Raw genomic sequence first — 21,002 nt, 5'->3', positions numbered from 1 at the left:
ACCAATCTTGTTGCCCTTCTTTTTACTCGTTTTAGCAACTCTATATCCTTCCTAAAATGAGGCCTTCAAATCTGTACGCAGTACTCAAGGTGTGGTCTGACCATTACCTTATACAAAGGGATAATCACCTTATCCTTGCTAACAAAATTCCTGTATATCATTGTTAAGACTCTATACCTTCTCTGGCAGCCTGTCTGCAATGCTCAGAAAACTTTATGTCTGGCATGAAGATCTTTTTCTTTCTCTACATGTGGTACTATATAGTTGGTACGTTTTTCTGGAGTTTTGCTGCTACCCATATGCAGTACTTTGCATTTGTCAATGTTAAACTTCAGTTGCCATTTCTCAGCCCATCTGCCCAACTTTTCCAGATCCTGTTGCAGCAGCACACCGAGAGCAAACTGTCATTAGCAACCCTGCCAATTTTACTGTCATTAACAACCCTGCCAATCCTTACTTTCATCTGCAAACTTGGACATTAAGCCTGATATACCTTCATCAATATCATTGATAAATGTACAAAAACAATGGTCCAACACCACCGAACCCTGGAGGACTACACTAATAACATTAGTTCACAAAGAGCAGTGTTCATTGAATACCACTCTCTGTCTTCTACCACTCAACCATCCCTTTATCCATTGTAGCAACTTACCCTTAATGCCAGACTGCTCCAATTTGTACAGTAGTCCTTCATGTGCAACAGTATCAAAAGCTTTGCTGAAAACCAAATATATGATATCAAAATTATTTTTTGAATCCAGTTCCTTTGTGACCATATCATAGTATCCAATCAAATTGGTCAGACAAGACTTCCACTTAACAAACCCATGCTGTGTCTGGATTATTATTGCAGTTTTGTCTAGATGATCCTGTAATGCTTCTTTAACCAGTGACTCCATTATTTTCTCCAGAACAAAAATTAAACTAACAGGTCTGTAATTACTCGTGTTGCCCTTTGATCCCCCTTTGTCAACTGTGAACTGAGTTCACAATTTGTCAATTGTGAACTGAGGATACATTTTCACATCTCCAGTCCATGGGGATCTTCCCTGACTACATGGATTCTCTCATAATTATGGCTAAAGGTTTGCTTACTTCTTTTGCCACCTCATTTAATATAACTGGTTAGACCCATCCACACAAAGTGCCTTTCTTATGTTTAACTTCAGCAATTTCTTCTCCACTTGGCTCTCAGTTATTACAAAATCATTTAGCTCCCTGTTAAAATTTAATAAGTTTCTGTCATCCACTTACCTACAGATTTCCTCATGTGTGAACGTAGATGCAAAATACTCATTCAGTTTGTCAGCTGTCTGAGCAGGATCATTAACAGTCAAATCATCAATATCAAGTGGACCAACTTATATCCATCATATTAAAATGTAGGCTTGTGTGTCACCTGATAATTTATATGCCTCCCATGCATTTTTCTTCTCTGCCACAAGTCTCATTAGTTCATCTGACATGGATTTAGGCCAGTGATTTTTAATCGGGGTGCCAAGTAATTTGGGTTTAAGTTAATTAAACTTATGATTTTTAAAATTTAAGTACTTATTTTATTATAAAAAGGTACATTCTTCTTCTTCTTCTTCTTCCAGTCACGTAACTCCCCGTGGAGCTGTTGTGGCCACCAACAAATTCCTCCAACTGCATCGATCCCATCCTTCCACCTAGTTGCAGGTCTTTTTCTACACCTCTTCCCCTCGTTTTTCCTTCCATTATATTCTTCAACAGAAAGTTTCCTTTCTTACTATATGACCAAAACACTTGAGTTTTCTTTTGCTGATTCTATGAAGAAGAATTTTAGTCCTGTCAATTTTATTCAATACCCACTCATTTGTTCTTCGATCTGAGTAAGAAATACGCAGTATTCTCCTGTAACACCACATTTCAAATGCATAAATTTTCTTCCTGTCAACTCTTTTCAGATTCCATCCTTCACATCCATAAGTGGCAACTGGAAAAATTAACGAATCAAGGATTCCCAGTTTCATCTTTACGGGCAGATATCTATTATATTTATATATTTTTAAATTATAAATATAATAAAACATTTTTATATAACATTATCTATATCTAATATATATATATATATATATATATATATATAGAGAGAGAGAGAGAGAGAGAGAGAGAGAATGAGAAAATCGGATTTAACAGGCAGAAAATTGAGTGGGGCGCCACAAAATAAAGGGTGCCATTATTAAAAAAAGGTCAAAAACCACTGATTTGAACAGTACTTCTTAGTTGGTATAAAAAGCCTTGTTGCTTCCAAGATTAATTCCTTGAATGCTTCCCATTTAGAATTTGCTGTTGGTATCATCATCAGTTGGTCTCACCGTATAGAAATTAAAAGCTGTCTGAGATCACTGTAGTCACCTTTATGAAAGCAACCCCCCCCCTTTATCCCTAATGGTAGTTAGAATAGGAGCAACAGTGATATGATAGCTTTGACAAGAATCAATGTTTTTTGCTGATACATTTTAATACGAAACAAAAACAACAATAAAAAAAGTTGAAAGCTGAACTCTACTTCAATGCAAGGGTCTATAATTACTAAAGGAGCCAGATACTAACAATTTCCATGTGCTGCTGCTACTGATATTTATGATGACTTGCCCATTTTTTCCTAATTTCTTACTTTCCCTAACCAAACCTACCTTAAAGAAACTTTTATGTCATGTTATTCAGGAAAATGAGGATAAATTAACAAAGCTTTAATTTTGAATTTGCAGTTAGAAGAAGACTACACACATTGGTAGCAACACAATGCTCCATGAAGTTATCAAGTATCACTGATCGCAGTTTGCCAAGCCTACACTGTGCTATTAATAGAATAAATGTACCATATACTGTTGTATCTCTAGAATCCTCAAAAAAAAAAAATCCCTACATTTAATTAATTTTTTTTTTCATGTCCCTGGCCACTTTCAGCTGTGAAAGGAATACTGAATATAATTCAGAATTTCTAATTTACAAGAATTGGCTTCCCTCTGGTAACTTAAACAGTGAGCCAGCAATTGTTTATGGATTAGTCACCATGATTTCTTTCATTCAAGTTCTTTTCAAATGTAATAACATACCAAATTTTAAAAATTTCTATTCCACTGAAAAAGGCCCTAAAAGTGAGAGATATATATATGAGGTGTGGCAATAAAGTTCCTGGACGGGTGCAGTAAAAGAACGCAAAGTTAAGGAGTTCAAAAATGGTTTTATTTTTATTCAAAGTAATCACAACCTAATTGAATGCACTTATTACACTGTTTTAAAATTTTCTGAAAAGAGTCAGCGAAGGAGTCCAAAGAGATGACATTCAGTTCAGTGGTTACATTTTCCTTTATGTTCCTTAACGTCCTGAAATTGCTTTCCTTTGAGGGCAGTTTTCACCTTTGAAAAGAGGAAGGAGAAGTGGTGCTAGATCGGGAGAGTAGGGTGGATGGTTGATCTGCACAATGCCATGTTTTGTCAGAAATGTCTTCATAACAAGTGTGAAATGGGTGGGGATATTGTCATGCAACAAGAACCGGCTGCCTTTCTCTCGAAATTGCAGCCTCACCCAGGAAGTGCACTTCAGTAGCCTTTCAAGCACTTGTATGTAGAAAACTCTCTTCCATTCAGATACAAATTTCTTGTGAATCACAACATGTTTGTCAAAAAATATGATCAGTATATCATTAAATGAAACTTTTTGGGCCTTAGTGATGATTTCGAAGTCCACTGCATGCTCTGATGTTTTGTCTCTGGGTCATACTGAATTACCCAATGGTCATTTCCAATAACAGTGGAGGAAATTAGGATTTTCTTGACAAGTCTGGATGAAGTCTTTGCATGATGACATTCTTTGTTGATTCTGCTCATGAGGCTGTGCGATACAAATTTTGCTGTCATTATGAAGGTCTCTTTCCACAATTTCCCAAACTTTTGCAACTCTCTTTATTTCGAGAAGTTGATGTATGCCCACTTCTTGGGTCATTGCGAACATCCTTATGTCTCTTTGAACCATTTATACCATTCAAACACACTGAGACGTTTCATCACAAATGCATTTTAACATTTCACATGTTCTGTTGCAAATTTTTCTAGTTTAAAGCCATATTTGATATTCTTCACCGCAAATTTGTGACACAGAACATTAATACTACTAACAAAACTGGTTGTTACTTGCAACCTGTCAGCCTACTGGACAATCTCTGTGCCACCATCTGCTGGGGGGGGGGAGTTTAAACTACGAGATACCATTTCTGTTTATTTTCAAATTCATCGAACACGATCGAATAGTACCAGACTGGGAACTTTATTGTCATACCTCATACATGCCAAATTTTAGAAAGTGGAATCCAGAAGACTTTTAACACAGATTTTTCTTCATTATGAAATACAATAAACCATATTTTAAAGTTATGTGCAATACTTACACATTCTAAAAGTACTTTATTTATTTATTGAATTACTTGATTATTTATTTTTTAATTTTCTTCAATTATAAAGTATTGGCTACTGAAAATGTTTGTATCTCGGTCCTTTTCATTAGGAGAGGAAGGAGGAGACAAAGCCTTATAAATACATATAGTATATAAAAAAAAAAAGTTCAAAATGACTAATTAATTCTTACAAATACAAACACTAAAATTAAAGGATATTAAAGGATAAATCTTTATATTTGGGATTTTGTCAACGATACACAGAAACTTTGATAGCAGGGATAAGGAAGTGATTATTCCTTTGTATAAGGCCATGGTTAGGTCACATTTTCAATATTGTATACAGGTCTGGTGGCCTCACTTTAGGAAGGATGTAGCACTCTGCTGGAACAGGTGTAGTGAAGGGCTATTACCTAGGAAGGCTTCAATTCTCGAGCCTAGGCACTTGCAGGGAGATCTGATTGAGGTGTGTAAAGCCTTGAATGGACTGAGTAAGCTGAATGTTAATGGCATTCTTCCACTTGCTGAGACTACTCACAGGAGGGGGCATAAATTCAAGTTGAGGAAAGGATGGTTGCAGGATAGATGTGCAGAAGTTTTCCTTCAGCCAGCAGGTGGTTGATTGTTGGAACAGGCTTCCATCCGTTGTTATGGAAGCGGACGGGTTGAATAAATTCAAGAAGCTAGACAAATTCTTGGACGGTATGGATGAGTGAGTTGTATAGGTTTTTTTTTTTTGGCTGATGCTATATAAGCTTGCTTTTTTTGCATCATTAGCCATTACTACTACTATAATAATAAACATATAATGTATCTGTAAAATGCAAGATATCTTTCTTCACTTGATATCATAAAATGGAATGCTTTAAAGTAGCAGCAGCAATACCTGTCTTTACTCTTTTTTTAGGAAATCCACAATAGGAAAATTACAATTTCTGAAATTAAAATTGAAACAGGCACTGTTGTTTTAAATGAGATAGGTAATCTTAATTTTATTGTGCTGTAGTTTTGAAAATAATACAACTTGATTTTATCATTTGGCAGTATTGTTTTTTTTTTTTTTTTTTTTTATGTAAACCCCAAACACGAGAGGTTTTAGAACCTATAGCACTTAGTACTGTGTTTGGGTTGAAGGTTGAGAAGACGAAAGAAGATATTTGTTGACATTCGACTTGAACTTCTGTAGACTGTAATTTTCAGGAAATACATATGAAGGAAGGTTGTTCCAGAAAATGGCAGTTGAATTAATAAACGAGGAAGATGAAAAGTTGGTTCTGTGAGTTTGAAGTTGGACAGTAAGCGGATGTTGGCTGGTGGCGGCAGTGTTCGGACTGTTTTGAAAGAGAGAGAGGGAATTATAGAAGCCAATTCAGAAGAACAGTGCCCATGGAAGTATCTGTAGAAGAGGCATGCAGCAGAAACAGTACGTCTGTTAGACAGCGAGTGGAGAGACTCTGTTAGAGATGAATCATTAATTAACCTAACTGCCCTCTTCTGAATGGAATCAAGAAGCCTGAGAGAGGTTTTGGGGGTACCACCCCAGATGTGGGAACAATATTCCATGGCAGGGCGGATTTGCGATTTATACAGAGTGAGCAGCTGTTTGGAAGAAAAGTAATGCCAAGAGCGAAAGAGAAAACCAAGTTTTTTAGATGCAGAGGAAGCAATATTTGTAATGTGCTTGTGCAAAGAGAGATTAGAAGTCAGGGTAATCCCCAAAAGAGATATATCATTTTGCCTAGAAATCGGAGTGTCACTAAAGATAAGCATAGGAGCAGAAGAATCCTTTTTGCGAGATATAAGACAAGACTGAGTTTTAGAACGGTTGAAATCAACTAAGTTGTCTTTGCCCCACTGGAGAATTATCTGAATATCGGCATTTAAGGAATTCGTAGCAGATTTTTGAGAAGTTGAAGCTGATTGAGCAGGACAAGGTTTATCAAAATGGAAAGTGGAATGCAATGTGCTATCATCGGCAAAACTATGGATAGGATTTCCAGTCAATGGAAGAAGGTCATTAATATACAAGAGGAAGAGAGGGGGAAAGAACTGAACCTTGGGGGAACACCGGCATTAGGGAAGAAGTTAGAAGACAGAGCATCTACCATCACCCTCAGTGAGCGATCAGAGAGAGAACTGGATAACCAATTACTAAAAACAGTTGGAAAACCAAAAGACGGAAGCTTGTTTAGAAGACCTTTATGCCAAACACAATCGAAAGCCTTTCAGATGTCAAGAGGAACTACTTGTGTTTCACCGAACCTTTCCATTGAATTAGTCCATAAATGGGTAACATAAGCCAGAATATCACCAGTGGATCGACACTGATGGAATCCATACTGGCGATCGTTGATCAGACAGAAGGTTTCTAGGTAGTTTAAGAGTTGCCGGTTAATTGATTTCTCCATTACTTTAGAAAGAGTAGAAGTAATTGCAATGGGACGATAATTGGATGGGAGGGATCTGTTACCCTTTTTAGGAACTGGCTGGATATGAGCAAATTTCCAAGCAGAAGGAAAAACACCTTCGGAATAAGAAAGTGAAAAAAGGCAGCAAAGAATAGGAGTAAGTTCAGGAGCACAGATTTTGAGAACAGGTGGAGAAATACCATCGGGACCTGGAGCTTTCTTAGCATCAAGATTCGTCAAAACCACAGGAGGCATTGAATGGAGCGTGTTGGGAATGGTGGGAGGTGTTTTACCAAGATCATTAATACATGAGTTGGAAGAAAAATGGGATGCTAGCAGGTCAGCTTTATCCTTGGCTGAAGTGACAACAGAACCATCTAGTTTGGACAGAGGTGGGAGAAGAGATGGGCAAAAGTTGCAGGCAATAGCTTTGGCAAGAGACCAGAATGTTCGGCTACCATTAGGACAAGAAGCAAGTTTTCTACTCTTAGCCTGTTCAAACTCTAGTTTGGACTGATTAATAACGGTTTTACAATTGCTGTGAGCTTTAGTGTAAACAGAAAATGAAATTGAAGAATTAGAAACAAGCCAATTACAATATGCAACATTCTTCTCTTGAACAGCCTTAGCACATTTATTGGAAAACCAAGGTTTAGATAAAGGACGAGATTTTAAAGTGGTGTGGGATAAAGGATTCCATTCCTGCAAGAATAATTTCACTCACACGATCTGAGCAAACGTTGACATCAGAAGTTTGGAAACAGTAATCCGAACAAGGAAAAGAAGAAAAGAAATCTCGCAGGTCATCCCATTTTGCATTCTTGTAATGCCAAACAACACAAGGTTGGGAATAGCCATGAGATAAAGGTTCCATTGGAAAAGAGACGATCACCAAGTTGTGATCTGAAGTGCCCAAAGGACCTCTCACTTCGACCGTGTACTTAGAAGGGTTGTTTGTGAGAAAAAGATCAAGTGTATTGGCTGTATGATTAGGATTGTCCGGTATTCTTGTAGGTAAATGAACAATCTGTGTAAGGTCATTAGTAATTGCAAAAGCCTCAGCATCTCGACCAGCTGGGTTGGTGTGACTAGAAAATGGAAGCCAGCTGGAGTTGTGAACATTAAAATCACCAAGGAAAATTACCTCACTGTTAGGAAAGTTGGATTGGAGAAAGTCAAGTTGCAAGGAGAGGAAGTCAAAGAGCTCCAAGTGTTTAGTGGAGTTGGGAGAACAGTAGAGACAACAGATGAATTTGACACAATGAGGTAGAGAGATTTTAAGCCAGAGAAGATCAAAGAGAGGAGATTCCAAACTGCCAAGTCTCTGACAGGGAATATCAGAACGGACATATGCACAAGTACCACCTTTGAGGTGAAAGGAATCATACGGCGAATAATTTGGGCATCTGAGATGAGCAGTAGTTGAATCAACCGAGAACTGAGATTCTGTCAGAAAAAGTACATGGGGTTTGGCAGACTGAAAGTAGAAATGGAGATTAGAATTGAGACCACGTATATTTGTGAAATTAATTAGGAAGTGCTTGGGAGGTTTAGATCTTTTCGCAGATAAGCTTGCTCTATTAGTTTGACAATTCGTGGTGTATTCAATAGTAAGGAAAAGTGGGCGGGACATGCTGTATGAAATAATGAAATTTTTGGATATGGTGTACACATGGTAAGAATATACCCAGATCCTTGACATAACGTGGCCTCCACAATGCTCCCCGCATACACACTACTTGGACTCCCTCCAGTCACTATCTGGCAGAGTAGAGGTAGCAAGATTATACACTAGCTGATCCGGAAGCCTCCTAGAGAGTTACCAATAGGTTCGGTCCGGTGTACTAACTAGCAGCCGGCCTGCGAACACCATTTTAGAGCTGTACCCTTGAAATGTAAGGAATATTGGATCTCGCCACGATGTTCATCATAACCTCAAAGTCATCAATCATACTGCATGATGGAAGAGATAGGGAAGGGTTGACCGGAACTTAGCTCTAGAGACTAAACATGGGTTCCACCACTTCAAGCCTCCAATAAGCAAAGTGGTGGTATTGCACCGGTTGATGAGAGTCATCTACCACCTAGTACTGCCTGGTAACGTAGAGGGGTGGCGTTCCTCCATGTGGTGTGGTGTGGGCGCCACACCTCGACCCCTGCTTATGTTGGTTCACACCTGGGTGGTCACCCACCTTGTACTTGTGCATGGAGGTTATACCCAGGATTACTAACTGTCCCACCATCGTGAAAGTGCAAGCAGAGGATTTGGCTGTCACAGACCGTCCGGACTTCGCCGAAACTGGGTCCACTTGACTTGAGTGTCACCCGAATATCAGTTCCATCAGCGTTTTAGACTCCCAGGTAGCAAGTACATATCTGAGAGAATGTCTGGGACAACCTCAAGAACCAATGTTTGCATTTGAAATGATAGAACAGTTACTGCACCTTTCCAAAACAAAAACAAAACAATTTTTAGAGCATTAAAAAAGAACACTTTGAGTAAAAAATAAACTCTTTCTTCATATATGGAATGAAATGAAAGTTTTTTTTTTTTTTTTTTTATCAGAGTATGTGATTGACATATGACACATTGGAAAACTCAAAGAAAATCAATAAATCCAAAGGTAAGATGCAAATTTGCAATATTTTTGAAGAGCAAATAAATAGGAGATTAATTTTAAATATTAAAAAAAAGAAAAGAAAAAAATCTATACAAATACATAAAGGGCACAAATCGCAGAAAGCTACGGAAGAAAGATTGGCTGAGTAGCATAAGACATTGCAAGACTTCATATTTAGTTTTCATTAACCTTGGTGGCATGTCTATCTGTTGAATACTGGATTTTGAGGTGACCTAACTATTGCCTTGAAAACCTTTTCTCTTCTTAAGGAGCATTCTTCATGCAAACACTGATCAGTTTTCATTTCAATTTTTGGAAAGCTCATCACAAAAGGATAGAAATTTCAAGTCTCCCCAAATTTGTCTTGTGCTAACCAGCCACCAATGTGGTGGTCAAGCACCCTGAAGCCATCTGTTAATAACATCAAGAGCCTAAATCAAATATTCCCTTACTACATTACAATAAATATTACATACATTACACATTGGGCAATAAATATTCTGGTCCAGAATATTTATTGCCCAATGTGTAAACTCCAGCCTAGCCTCCAGATTAACACTGATCACAAGAGAGGTGCCAGCTATTAACCTAACCTGAACCTTTTTTTTATTATGATTATCATCATTATTACTTACTTTTATTTATTTCTTTCTTTTAAACATGTTTTGGCAATTAGCATTTACACTTATAGGTATGTGTATATATATATATATACAGTCGATTCCGGTTATTTGGGACACATCGGGACTAGTGCATTTTGGCCTGATTAAGCGGCTGCCCCAATTATCCAAAGTTTCACGTAAATAGTTAAAAATACAATGGACCCCTGCTTTCCAATTGGTTCACTGTACAATCAAATCACATTATGATGGACTCACCATAGTAAAGTACCGTTCACTATACGATGTGTAGTAAGCGCCAGTCATTGTGATCATGTTTGTGAATTGAATTTTAATTCTCTCAAACAGCAATTCTAATTAACAAAAATAGGAGGAATATTATCCACAGGCTATAAAAGTAAAGATATATTCAGCACAAATTTACCCTTTATTACCTTACCAATTAAAAAATTAAATGATAACCCAAAAATCGGAAGAATATACGTGATAATTGGAATAATTAATACGTACTGTAATATGTACATACTAACCAGTTGACATTTCTGTTCACTGACATTTGTGGATGGGGTTAAAATGTAAAAAGATAGGTAATCAATAACAGAGAACTCGGCACACACAAATTGCAAGTAACACGATACGTGCAAGTGAGAACGGAGTAACAAGTTACGAAGCTTTAAAAATAGGAATGAAGAGAAGATTCTGAAAATTAATTTTTTTATATGATTGAAGATTTCATGGAAGTGTAAACACATTTCACCAAAATAACCCACAGAATTCCAGCTGTCGGTATTATCGCAAATTCAATAAGATCGAGTTTACCATCCGTTTATGATAGATTGCACTAACAGAAAAGCCCAATAAACAGGTGACTGCTAATTGTTTTTATTGTTGTGACCTCCAGAAATTCGACCGAACCACGTGGTATGGTCGGAGACAATCGCAGGGTATTCTCCAGTGCTGCAGTCTCTTGCCCTGATTAAACGGCAAGTTGTCCCAATTAAGCGAAGTAAACCCTGGCCATTTTCTCGATTGGGTTCTGTTTTTTAAGATTTGCCCCAAATAACCGGCTGCCCCGATTAACCGGTGGCCCAAATAACCAGAATCCACTGTATATGCCTAATAACGTACTCTTTATGATTTGTGTCCTGCAATTATAGACAGATTTTGGAGGATGTCCATACCTCAAACAGATTTAAATATTTTTTTTCTTCAAACTCTTCCATAAATAATCATTCATAAGAATTTTATATGCTAATAACTAAAATACTTACCTCCACAGTCATGGGGTTGTTCTGCTTCTTCACATTATAATTATGCTGATCCACATTCAACATAATTATTGCATATGCCAAAGTAAATGCAGCATCACTATTGGCAAATGGCTCACCATTACTTTTCTAGGAAAGAAAAAAAGAAAGTTCATTGTAGATTCACATTTTTGAAATGGCATTAACATGTACAAAAAAAACTTTTTTGCTTCTGTGAATGCTAATCACACAGTCCATAAATATGCAAGAATAAAAAAATCAAATGTATTAAAGCAATAACAATCATAATCCAAAAAAATTATAATTTCAATGTTATTCCAAAAATGACAAATTGAGATCTGTTGCTGGTATTGCACAGAATTTTGGACTTTATGTCATGCATGAACAACCTCAGGTCCAAGCTTGATATTGCTCCTAATTGACCTGCTAATGAGAATCTTTTTGTCAAAGATTCCACTAGATTTTTTGATAATATATGAGTTGGGTGGGGGGGGGGGAAATTGTCATTTACGTGGCAAAATTTACTTATATTTTTTTCAAATTTATTGATTAGTTGTAATAAGTAGTACAGCACACAGTGATCTGTTTATATTACTATTCAGCATAATCACCAAAATTCTTTCAGACAATCTTAGCACAATGAAAGACTATTTTATTTGTGCCTGTGTAATAAATGTGTCCTGCAAATAAGTCTTTGGTGACTGACAAAATCAAATTGAGGCTGAATGCTGAGTGAGACAGGATTTTCTATTTGAAATCATTGTAAACACACACACAGTATGTGTGGTTGTGCAAAAGAATTGCTCCTTTGTTAACACAGCAACCATGTCTTTTTTCCTATGTATTGCAGCCTTTAACATTTACTGTAGTACATAGTATCACATAGTCCTATGCACCACTGTTTCACTGTTGTACCAAGTTCTATACCACTCTTAGTATAAGTATCGATCTGTCAAGGGGCAATGAATTTCAGCCAGAATGATATTTCTGGTCCAGAAATCAAATATTTTTATCTCTTCCCACACACAGAGTTAGTTGTGCCACTATTTTCAAAAAAGTGACTAAACATGCAAGTAGAATTTGATTAATGTTGCCACTCAGGGATATAATGTTGAACACTTTTCACTAGAGACCCATTTGGCTGGTGTCTTTTCTGTAGTGATAGAAACAAAATTATATTTTGCAATAATGATTTAAAAATTAAATACTGCTATACCACATTAAAGAAATTGTTGCACAATGCAACTAGTAATACTGAGGAGGTATCAAATGTTAATTTCATGCTAGCAAAAATTAAAAATCAAACGAGAAATAAAATTAAAACTACAGAATGGATAAGCAGGGTTCTTACACCCACACAAGCAAGCACAATGTCTTGCTTAAAGAATGGTGCAACTACTGCTGTGAAAAGCAAGGATTCCATCCCCTGACTAAATCCAACTGGTGGATATAGATATGCACTTAAGAAAAACACAAGGAAGTTTAGGAGAATCACAGTGCTCACTTCTTCAAGGAGGCCTTGCCTCCTCGAAGTAAAGAACCATCCATGGTTCTTTCTCTATTAGTAGGTCATGATGGAAATGTGAGTGTTTGTGAATATCCGCAGGGTCTATGCCTTCTCGAAGAAGCTTTTAGTTACTGGATTAACCATATTCAAGATTTATTTTCTGTTGCATCTGTCCATATCACTCAAACAGGGACATGCATTTTGCTATTAGCAGGTTATGAAGTTCAAGTGTTTTGAGAATTTCCATATGGCCTATGCCACCTTGAAGAAATCGGCACTTCTTCATAAGTGTGTCATCCATTAGGTTTAGTATGTATGTGTGCATGGGGGGGGGGGTTCCTGCTTGTTTCTGGCAGCAGTTCTGGAATACTTTAAGCACAAGCCTGTGTGCCGCAGTGCTTGCCTGGGTGAGTGTAGATCCCTACTTGTCTATTCTGTATTTTTAATTTTTGTCGATATGAATGTGGAAATTGGCACCTCTTCAACATTACAAGTTGCTGTTTGCACCAATTCCTTTAACATGGTATAACAGTGTTTAACATTGTAAATCATTATTTGATCACACCATGTTTAATTTACATTTTAATGAAAATTCTGTTTACTTCATGAATCCCACTCTCACACACACAAAAAAACAAAGAGAAGTATGGAGATTTCAATAATTGTTGCAAAGAGGAAATGTAAAGGTGCAAGTCTGCTGAGCTAGACAGATGACTGTCTATAAAATTGTATCAGTAGCATTAAGTTTTTAAATGCACTCACTGTTAATAGACCATCTGTTCTAGCTTAAAAGAAAAACAGTTCAATAATAAGTTTCATTTAAAACTTTTGTATTTTTTTAATATTACAGTGAAGCTTATGGCTCCTACCCACAAGCATATTGCATTAGGCTCTTTAAATCACCCAAAAGTTACTGGAATATGAAGTTAATAATTTAAAAAGAAACACATCTAAATAACACGTTTTAATATAATATATTGCTGAAGTTCCATGCAATTAATGCTATTTTTCCTATCATTTCTAATATTTTGGGCATTTCCTGTTTTTCACAACAGCATACCAGCAATATGGCTAAGCAGTCAAACTATTGAAAAAACCAATAATTTCTGAATTTGTTTAAGACTTTATAATCCCCTGTGTATTTCATACAATTAAATAAGCAAGTCCAGGCAGTTCCCACTTTACGAGTTTTTGCTTTATGATTTTTTAATTTATTTTTTTCCCTTTCAAGTATCAACAAAATCGAAAATATGAACATTAATTGCAACTCAATAACAAATTGTTTTTTTTGGTTATTCATTCCAAGACTTCTGAAGTTGAAATGTTTGCTATATAATTAAGCTATTTATCTCTCTAAAATGACATTTTTATATTGTATTAGTTACCAATTCAAATCATTAAAATGCACTACACTTGCATTGTTATCATATGTTCTGTTATAAGAACCAATTTTGAACGCCTGTGATATTTTTCAAAAGCACATTTGTGGAGGTCACGACCATAAAACAATAAAAACAATTTGCACTTTCTGGTTTATAGGGCTTTTCTGTTAGTGCAAGCAATTATAAACGGGTAGTAAACTCAATGTTATTGCATTTGCGAAAATACTGATAGCTGGAATTGTGTGGGTTTTTACGTTATTATGGTGAAATATGTTTTACCATCACTGAAATCTTCAATCATAAAAAACATAAATAAATTTTCAGAATTTTCTCTTCCTTTATCACTTTGTGCCTGAAGTAAAACAGTATTGTGAAGATAAAAATATTCCCTTTTGGGTGATTCAGATTTTAAATAATGCACCTAGTCACCCACCATTTCTGTAACATCACTACCCTAATGTTAAAATAATATTTTTGCCAAAAAATATGACACCAATTTAGCAGCCAATGGACCAGGGCATTATTTAAATGTTTAAAGTACATTATCTTCTGGAGACATTTGATAGGCTAATTAATGCAACGGATAAGGAGGGAGGCCCAACTCATAAAGAATTTTGGAAAGAATTCCATATTTTAATGCAATTAAAATAATACAACGGGATAAAATTACAGAGGAGAACATGAAAGGTGTTTATAATAACCTGTGTTCTCAGTTTATTGATAATTTTTAAGGATTTCAAGAACCAGCAGAGATTACTATTCATTACTATTGCTAACCAATTGTAGCTTGACATTTCTACAGCTGATGTCACTGATCTGCTTCAAACACACAATGGAGAGCTCAGAAATGAAGACCTCTTTGAAATGGCAAAATGTGAAGAAGCTGAAGAAGAAGAAGATTTACCAGCAGAAACTCCTGTTCATTCATTCCTTCACTCTCAAGGGGCTATTGCAAAGCTTTTCAACATATAGAAAAAGCAATTGAGATTTTCAAGTCACAAAATTCAAATTTAGAGCATACTAGGAAAGTTGCTACAGATTTAAAAAATGCTTATGCATGCTACTGTGAAATTTATAAAGAAAAGAGAAGACTATCTTGGAAATAAACGCCTCTTGATGAATTTCTGAAGAAGACGATTCCTTGTGCTTCCAATAAACCAACGGCAAGTGCCGAGCCAACAATGAGTGATCAATGAGTGTGCATTTAGTCGATGATGATGAAGAATAAACATTCTTAAACATTATAAGTCATAAATAATTTCCTTATTATTATAATTTGCTTGATTTTACAGGCTATGCTTTCATTATTTTGGATAAATTAATCATTGTTTAAGCTTAAACTAATTACCCCTGATTAATAATAGAATAGCAATTGCTTAAAAAACGGTACTCACCTTGAATAAATCTGCAGTGGTATATTGAGAAGAGGTGGTTAGTATTTAGGTTGAATTGTTAGCTAAGAAACTAAGGGGATAAAATGAATAAAAACGGAATTTTAAAATAAGCACAAGGAGATAGAAGTGTACACATCTGATCCTTGGTTGTCATTGAAGAGGGAAGAAGTATTTTGAAAGTTTGAATAAAATAAAATAATATGATGAGGCCAATAGTCATTACGAAGGACTTTCATTAAATAATAACGTCTTCAGTTGGCAATTGAAAGGGCAGAGAATGCATGTTGTTTTAAGGGTTTAAGTTTATACTCTCGTGATGTCCTGCAAGGTGGGACTTGCAGGACAATTCCGCCGTATTTTTAATAACACAGACATTTCTCTCGTCTTTTCCGCTTACAATAAACTAGGATCTTTTTTTAATTCCTATAAAGATACACACACTTATTCCACCAGCGATCTTAATAATATAATATACCTCATAAAATGTCAGCCAAACTGTGACGCCTGTTACACTGGCAGTACTACCACCAAATTCGGTTCTCCCAAATCTTCCAACACCTGTGCATATTACCATTTCAACAGTTTCAGAACAAGTCAAGCCAGTACAGAACTCACAATTCATGCCCAAACTCACAATCACGCCCCTCTCGTCGACTCTGCTATTTCCATTATTAAACTCAAATCTAATTACAGAATTCTTCAATATGAAGCACTCGTGATTGAATGGTATCGACATCATTCTAATCTTAAAATTATTAACGCCAAACTCCCCTTCAACCTTTCACCAGCTTGGAACCTTTCGCGGTTAAATTTCCCACGTGTCAAAAAAGTGCATCACGAGAGTATAAACTTAAACCTTTAAAACAACACGCGTTCTTTGCCCATTCAATTGCCAACTGAAGACGTTATTATTTAATGAAAGTCCTTCGTAATGACTATTGGCCTCATCGTATTATTTTATTTTATTCAAGCTTTCAAAATACTTCTTCCCTCTTCAATGACAACCAAGGATCGGATGTGTACACTTCTACCTCCTTGCGCTTATTTTAAAATTCCGTTTTTCTTCATTTTCCCCCCCTTAGTTTCTTAGCTAACAATTCAACCTAAATACTAACCACCTCTTCTCAATATACCACTGCAGTTTTATTCAAGGTGAGTACCATTTTTTAAGCAATTGCTATTCTATTATTAGTCCACCAATACGGTATTATAAGATTTATAAACTTTTATATTACCCCCGATTTTAACATTACATCTATGGGAAATAAATTGTGGCTTTATGAGTTTTAGCTTTACATGCGTGTTCTAGGAACGAATTAACTCCTAAAGTTGGGAACTACCTGTAGTCAATACTTTAAAAAAAATTATGTAAGTAGCTATTTAACTTTTTACTCACATGCCAGTGTTCAGAAAAATGCTCCAAAAGAAGAGAAATCAGTGGAGCCTCACCAGGTAACCGAAATGTTTCAAGATATTGCCTTAAAGATTCATCAATTCTTGTATCTTCAAAGTTAAAAGACCTAAATAAAAATTGTTAATAAAAACTGTATTGTGAAAAATATAATAAAGTAACGATAGTTAAGGTAGTTATTAATTAACAGCTTTATAATGCTATTATATGAAATAATAAATGAAACTATAATTACCGTAATTTGGAAGGTGGACTAAAAAAATAACATCTCTATTTTAATAACTTTTAAAGGATATAAACAAAAAAGAAAAGGAAAAAGGGTATTCACATAATCTGTTTTCTGACAGAGCCTGGCTTGAGTTATTTATCCTTGTATATATGTTATACATATATAAAAATTTTAATGTTGTTATTAATCCAGCTTACTGATCCAAGTGATTGGTGACACAATTCTATAAATAGCCATAAGTCATGAGCTGCAGTTAAACAGGGATTAATTATAATATACAAAGAATTTCTTCAAGAAATATGAATCCTATATAAAATACATTTCAAGTATCAATAACAATGTTACATGATTATTTCTCTAAAAGAGAGTTCAATTTATTTAAATAAAAATTTATTGATATGCACATAGCACAACTGAAAAAAAAATTTAATATTTATTACTGTTTGATAATTTATTTCAGCTGACAAATCAAAATTTTCCAAATCTGTTAAAGTAATTTTCAGCAATTTGGGGAAGGGGGAAAGTTTCCATATTAAACAACTATAGTGAAATCTAGGGGGGGGGGGGATTTTTTTAAAAAATATATTACCTTACAAATGCTTCAAGGACTTTAAGATTTTTTCTGTTAGAAACATACTCTCCTATCATTCGTTTATCTAACTGGGGATTATCACGTAAAAATGCCGCTACTTCATGATTATCTAAGGTTTCTTTAAGTAGACCATGTTCTTGAAGAAAGCCTATTCCTTTGGATGGCTGATTATTGAACTGTTCAGTTCCAGCAACAAGAAGCTAAAGAAAAATAAAATAAATATAATTGGAAAAAAAAAAAAAAAAAAAAACCACAAATATTATTTTAGTAAATTATATGATATATTTTAGTATATCATGTATATTATACATACATGAGTAACAAAGTTTTCCCTGCTATAAAATTAATTAATAACATAATAAAAACAAAGTTTTGCCTGGTTCTTTATGTCAGGATAGCCACACTACTATCAGGAGCTGAACATTTTTAAAGATTACTAAAAGAATGCACTGCTGTCAATTTGAAGTAGAGAAGTAAAAAAACAAAGGAACTCACTGGCAATTCAAGAATAGTTACCCAAAGTCACCTACTAATATTACAATAATGAGACGAAATTTTTAAAAAATTTACATATTATACATGAAAACTGCAATTAAATGAGCTACTCAAAGATCAACTAGCTTTTCTTAATGTCATCAGTTTTCCCTAACATTTAGAAAAGAATTCGTTCCCTCTCTCCAATATACTTCAAATTGACCACCATGTGCTCTTTTAATATTTAAAAATTTGTTTTTGTGCTTCTCTTTTGTCTTGAATTGCCATGCACCAGCATTTTATTTTCACATGAACTATACAAGGGTTGAGGGAAAAGTAATGAAGCAACATATATCTCCAATGTCAATGACCTCATGTGGTGTAAGTACTGTGCAGGAAGCACAGTACTGGTATTGTTCCTAATGGTCATGTGAGTATCCTACAATAACCAAGTAAATTTTCTTTACCAGATTATAAATTTAAGTACATATACAGTAAGGACAGACTTAAAACAGGTTATGTTCCTATTTTGATTTACAATTATGTAAATCAAAACTGATTTTCCCATAGAAACAATGATATAATAGGGGAGTATGATTCTGATCAAGGATCTGGTGTAATTACTGTAACAACTTTTTATAGATATCAATAAAAAGTATCATATTAATAATTATATCTATAATTAAATGTATTATATCTATAATTGTATTATAGATATAATACAATTAATATACATTTTATAGATATCAATATAAGTAGCATATTAATTGACTTTAATCTTATACAGGCAGTTCCTGCTTTACGAGTTCCTGGGTTTACGAGTTTTTTTTTTTTTTTTTCAAGTATCAAGTATCAACAGAATCAAAAATATGAACTTTAATTGCAAAAAATGAATGTTAAACATTCATAAATACAGCATTTCAAACCACACGCATAGCTATACAGTACAGTTTACCACTTTATGATATTAATCCATTCCAGAGACACCATCGTATCATGAAAATATCATAATGTGAACCCAATAACACATTGTTTTTTGGTAATTCGTTCCATGACCTAGGAAGTTGAAATTTTTGCTATATAACTCTCTAAAATGTAATTTTTATTTGTATTATTACCAATTCAAATCATTAAAATGCACTGCACTTTCATCGTTATCATATGTTCTGTTATAAGAACCAATTTTGAACGGCTTTGTGACATTTTTCTAAAGAACATTTCTGGAGGTCAGGACCATAAAACAATAAAAACAATTTGCACTTTCCGGTTTATTGGACTTTTCTGTTAGTGCAAGCAATTATAAACGGATAGTAAACTCCATGTTATTGCATTTGCGAAAATAAAGATAACTGGAATTCTGTGGTTTTTTACGTCATTATGGTGAAATGTGTTTTTCCTTTATTGAAATCGTCAATTGTATAAAAAACATAAAAATAAATTTTCAGAATCTTTTCTTCATTCTTTTTTTTTTTTAAGCTTCGTAAACTTGTTACTCAATGCAAATCGCATTAGTTGCAATTTGTGTGTACCGTTAAAAAATGCTTATGCATGCTATTGAAATTTATAAAGAAAAGAGAAGATTATCTTGGAAATAAACACCTCTTGAAGCATTTCTGAAGAAGACGACTCCTTGTGCAACAAACCATCGAGTGCCGATGATGATGAAGAATAAACATTCTTTAACATTTGTAGGTCATAAATAATTTCTTTATTATAATAATTTGCTATAAAGTGTTTAGGGCATAAGCCTCAAGCTATGGAAAAGTCTAGACTACGTATAAGTATAGTGGCAAAAGCATCAATAATACATAGCAAAATCTGAATGAACAGAATATTAGCAAAGCGGCATCATTTAAATTATATCTCATATTGGGAATACCTTCACAAAGAGTTGCCATGATATTGCACTACTTCAGATTAGTAGTGCAATACCATGGCAGCGTTACTTATTCGAAGTAGTGCAATATCATGGCAACTCGTGATTCACAATATGAGATATAACTTAAAACAATGCCGCTTTGCTAATATTCTGTTCATTCCGATTTGGCTATGTATTATTGATGCTTTTGCACTATACTTATACATAGTCAAGACTTTTCCATAGCTTGAGGCTTACGCCCTAAACGCTTTATAGTCTAAATACATCATACACCATCAGGCATCTCTCATATTGTGGAGTTATACTTCATAACTGTTTTGCCATCATTGCATCACTCGGGTACCCACCCACCAAAGAAGGGCCAAATAGCCCTGAAACGGCACCAGTGGGAGCCTGATGATGTCCGGAGTTTCCAAGAATAGCTAACAACAGCCTTCTCCACTGGAGAACCGTTGCCCATTCGAGGAGTTTGAGTGGTGTGAGTTGAAGGAGTTACTGTACCTTTCATTCTTCTACACCATTTCTTTTCCTCTTCCACTCCTACTATTACTTTCCCTCTACCTTTTTGCTTTTCTAAGTCTAATAGGGACAACTGGATAGTGAGTTATCCCACACAAATACAAAATAGCCCCGAAACGGCATCACCTGGGCACCTACCCACCCACCGAAGAAGGGCCAAATAGCTCTGAAATGGCACCAGGGGGAGCCTGATGATGTCCAGAGTTTCCAAGAATAGGTAACAACAGCCTTCTCCACTGGGGAAGCGTTGCCTATTTGCGGAGTTTATTATGAG

At 35.2% G+C, this 21,002-nt stretch overlaps 1 protein-coding gene across 3 annotated transcripts in view; it reads right to left on the bottom strand.

Annotated features, from left to right (window-relative positions):
- The window catches only part of garz (Sec7 domain-containing protein garz), a 229,355-nt gene that overhangs the window by 99,563 nt on the left and 108,790 nt on the right, over positions 1-21,002 (bottom strand). For all 3 annotated transcript variants that reach the window (XM_090378119.1, XM_090378118.1, XM_090378120.1), the window contains exons 14-16: positions 17,854-18,056; positions 17,021-17,144; positions 11,345-11,470 (exon numbers count right to left, since the gene is read on the bottom strand). In XM_090378119.1, the coding sequence (XP_090234245.1) occupies positions 11,345-11,470; positions 17,021-17,144; positions 17,854-18,056 (453 nt within the window). The remainder of the gene's footprint in view (positions 1-11,344; positions 11,471-17,020; positions 17,145-17,853; positions 18,057-21,002) is intronic.

The sequence above is a fragment of the Mastigoproctus giganteus genome, chromosome 7 (genome assembly GCF_048544385.1).
Source record: "Mastigoproctus giganteus isolate SK-2022 chromosome 7, ASM4854438v1, whole genome shotgun sequence".
Classification (NCBI taxonomy): Eukaryota; Metazoa; Arthropoda; class Arachnida; order Uropygi; family Thelyphonidae; genus Mastigoproctus; species Mastigoproctus giganteus.
Note: the sequence above shows the minus strand (reverse complement) of the source record. Positions and strands in the feature narration are given on the sequence as shown.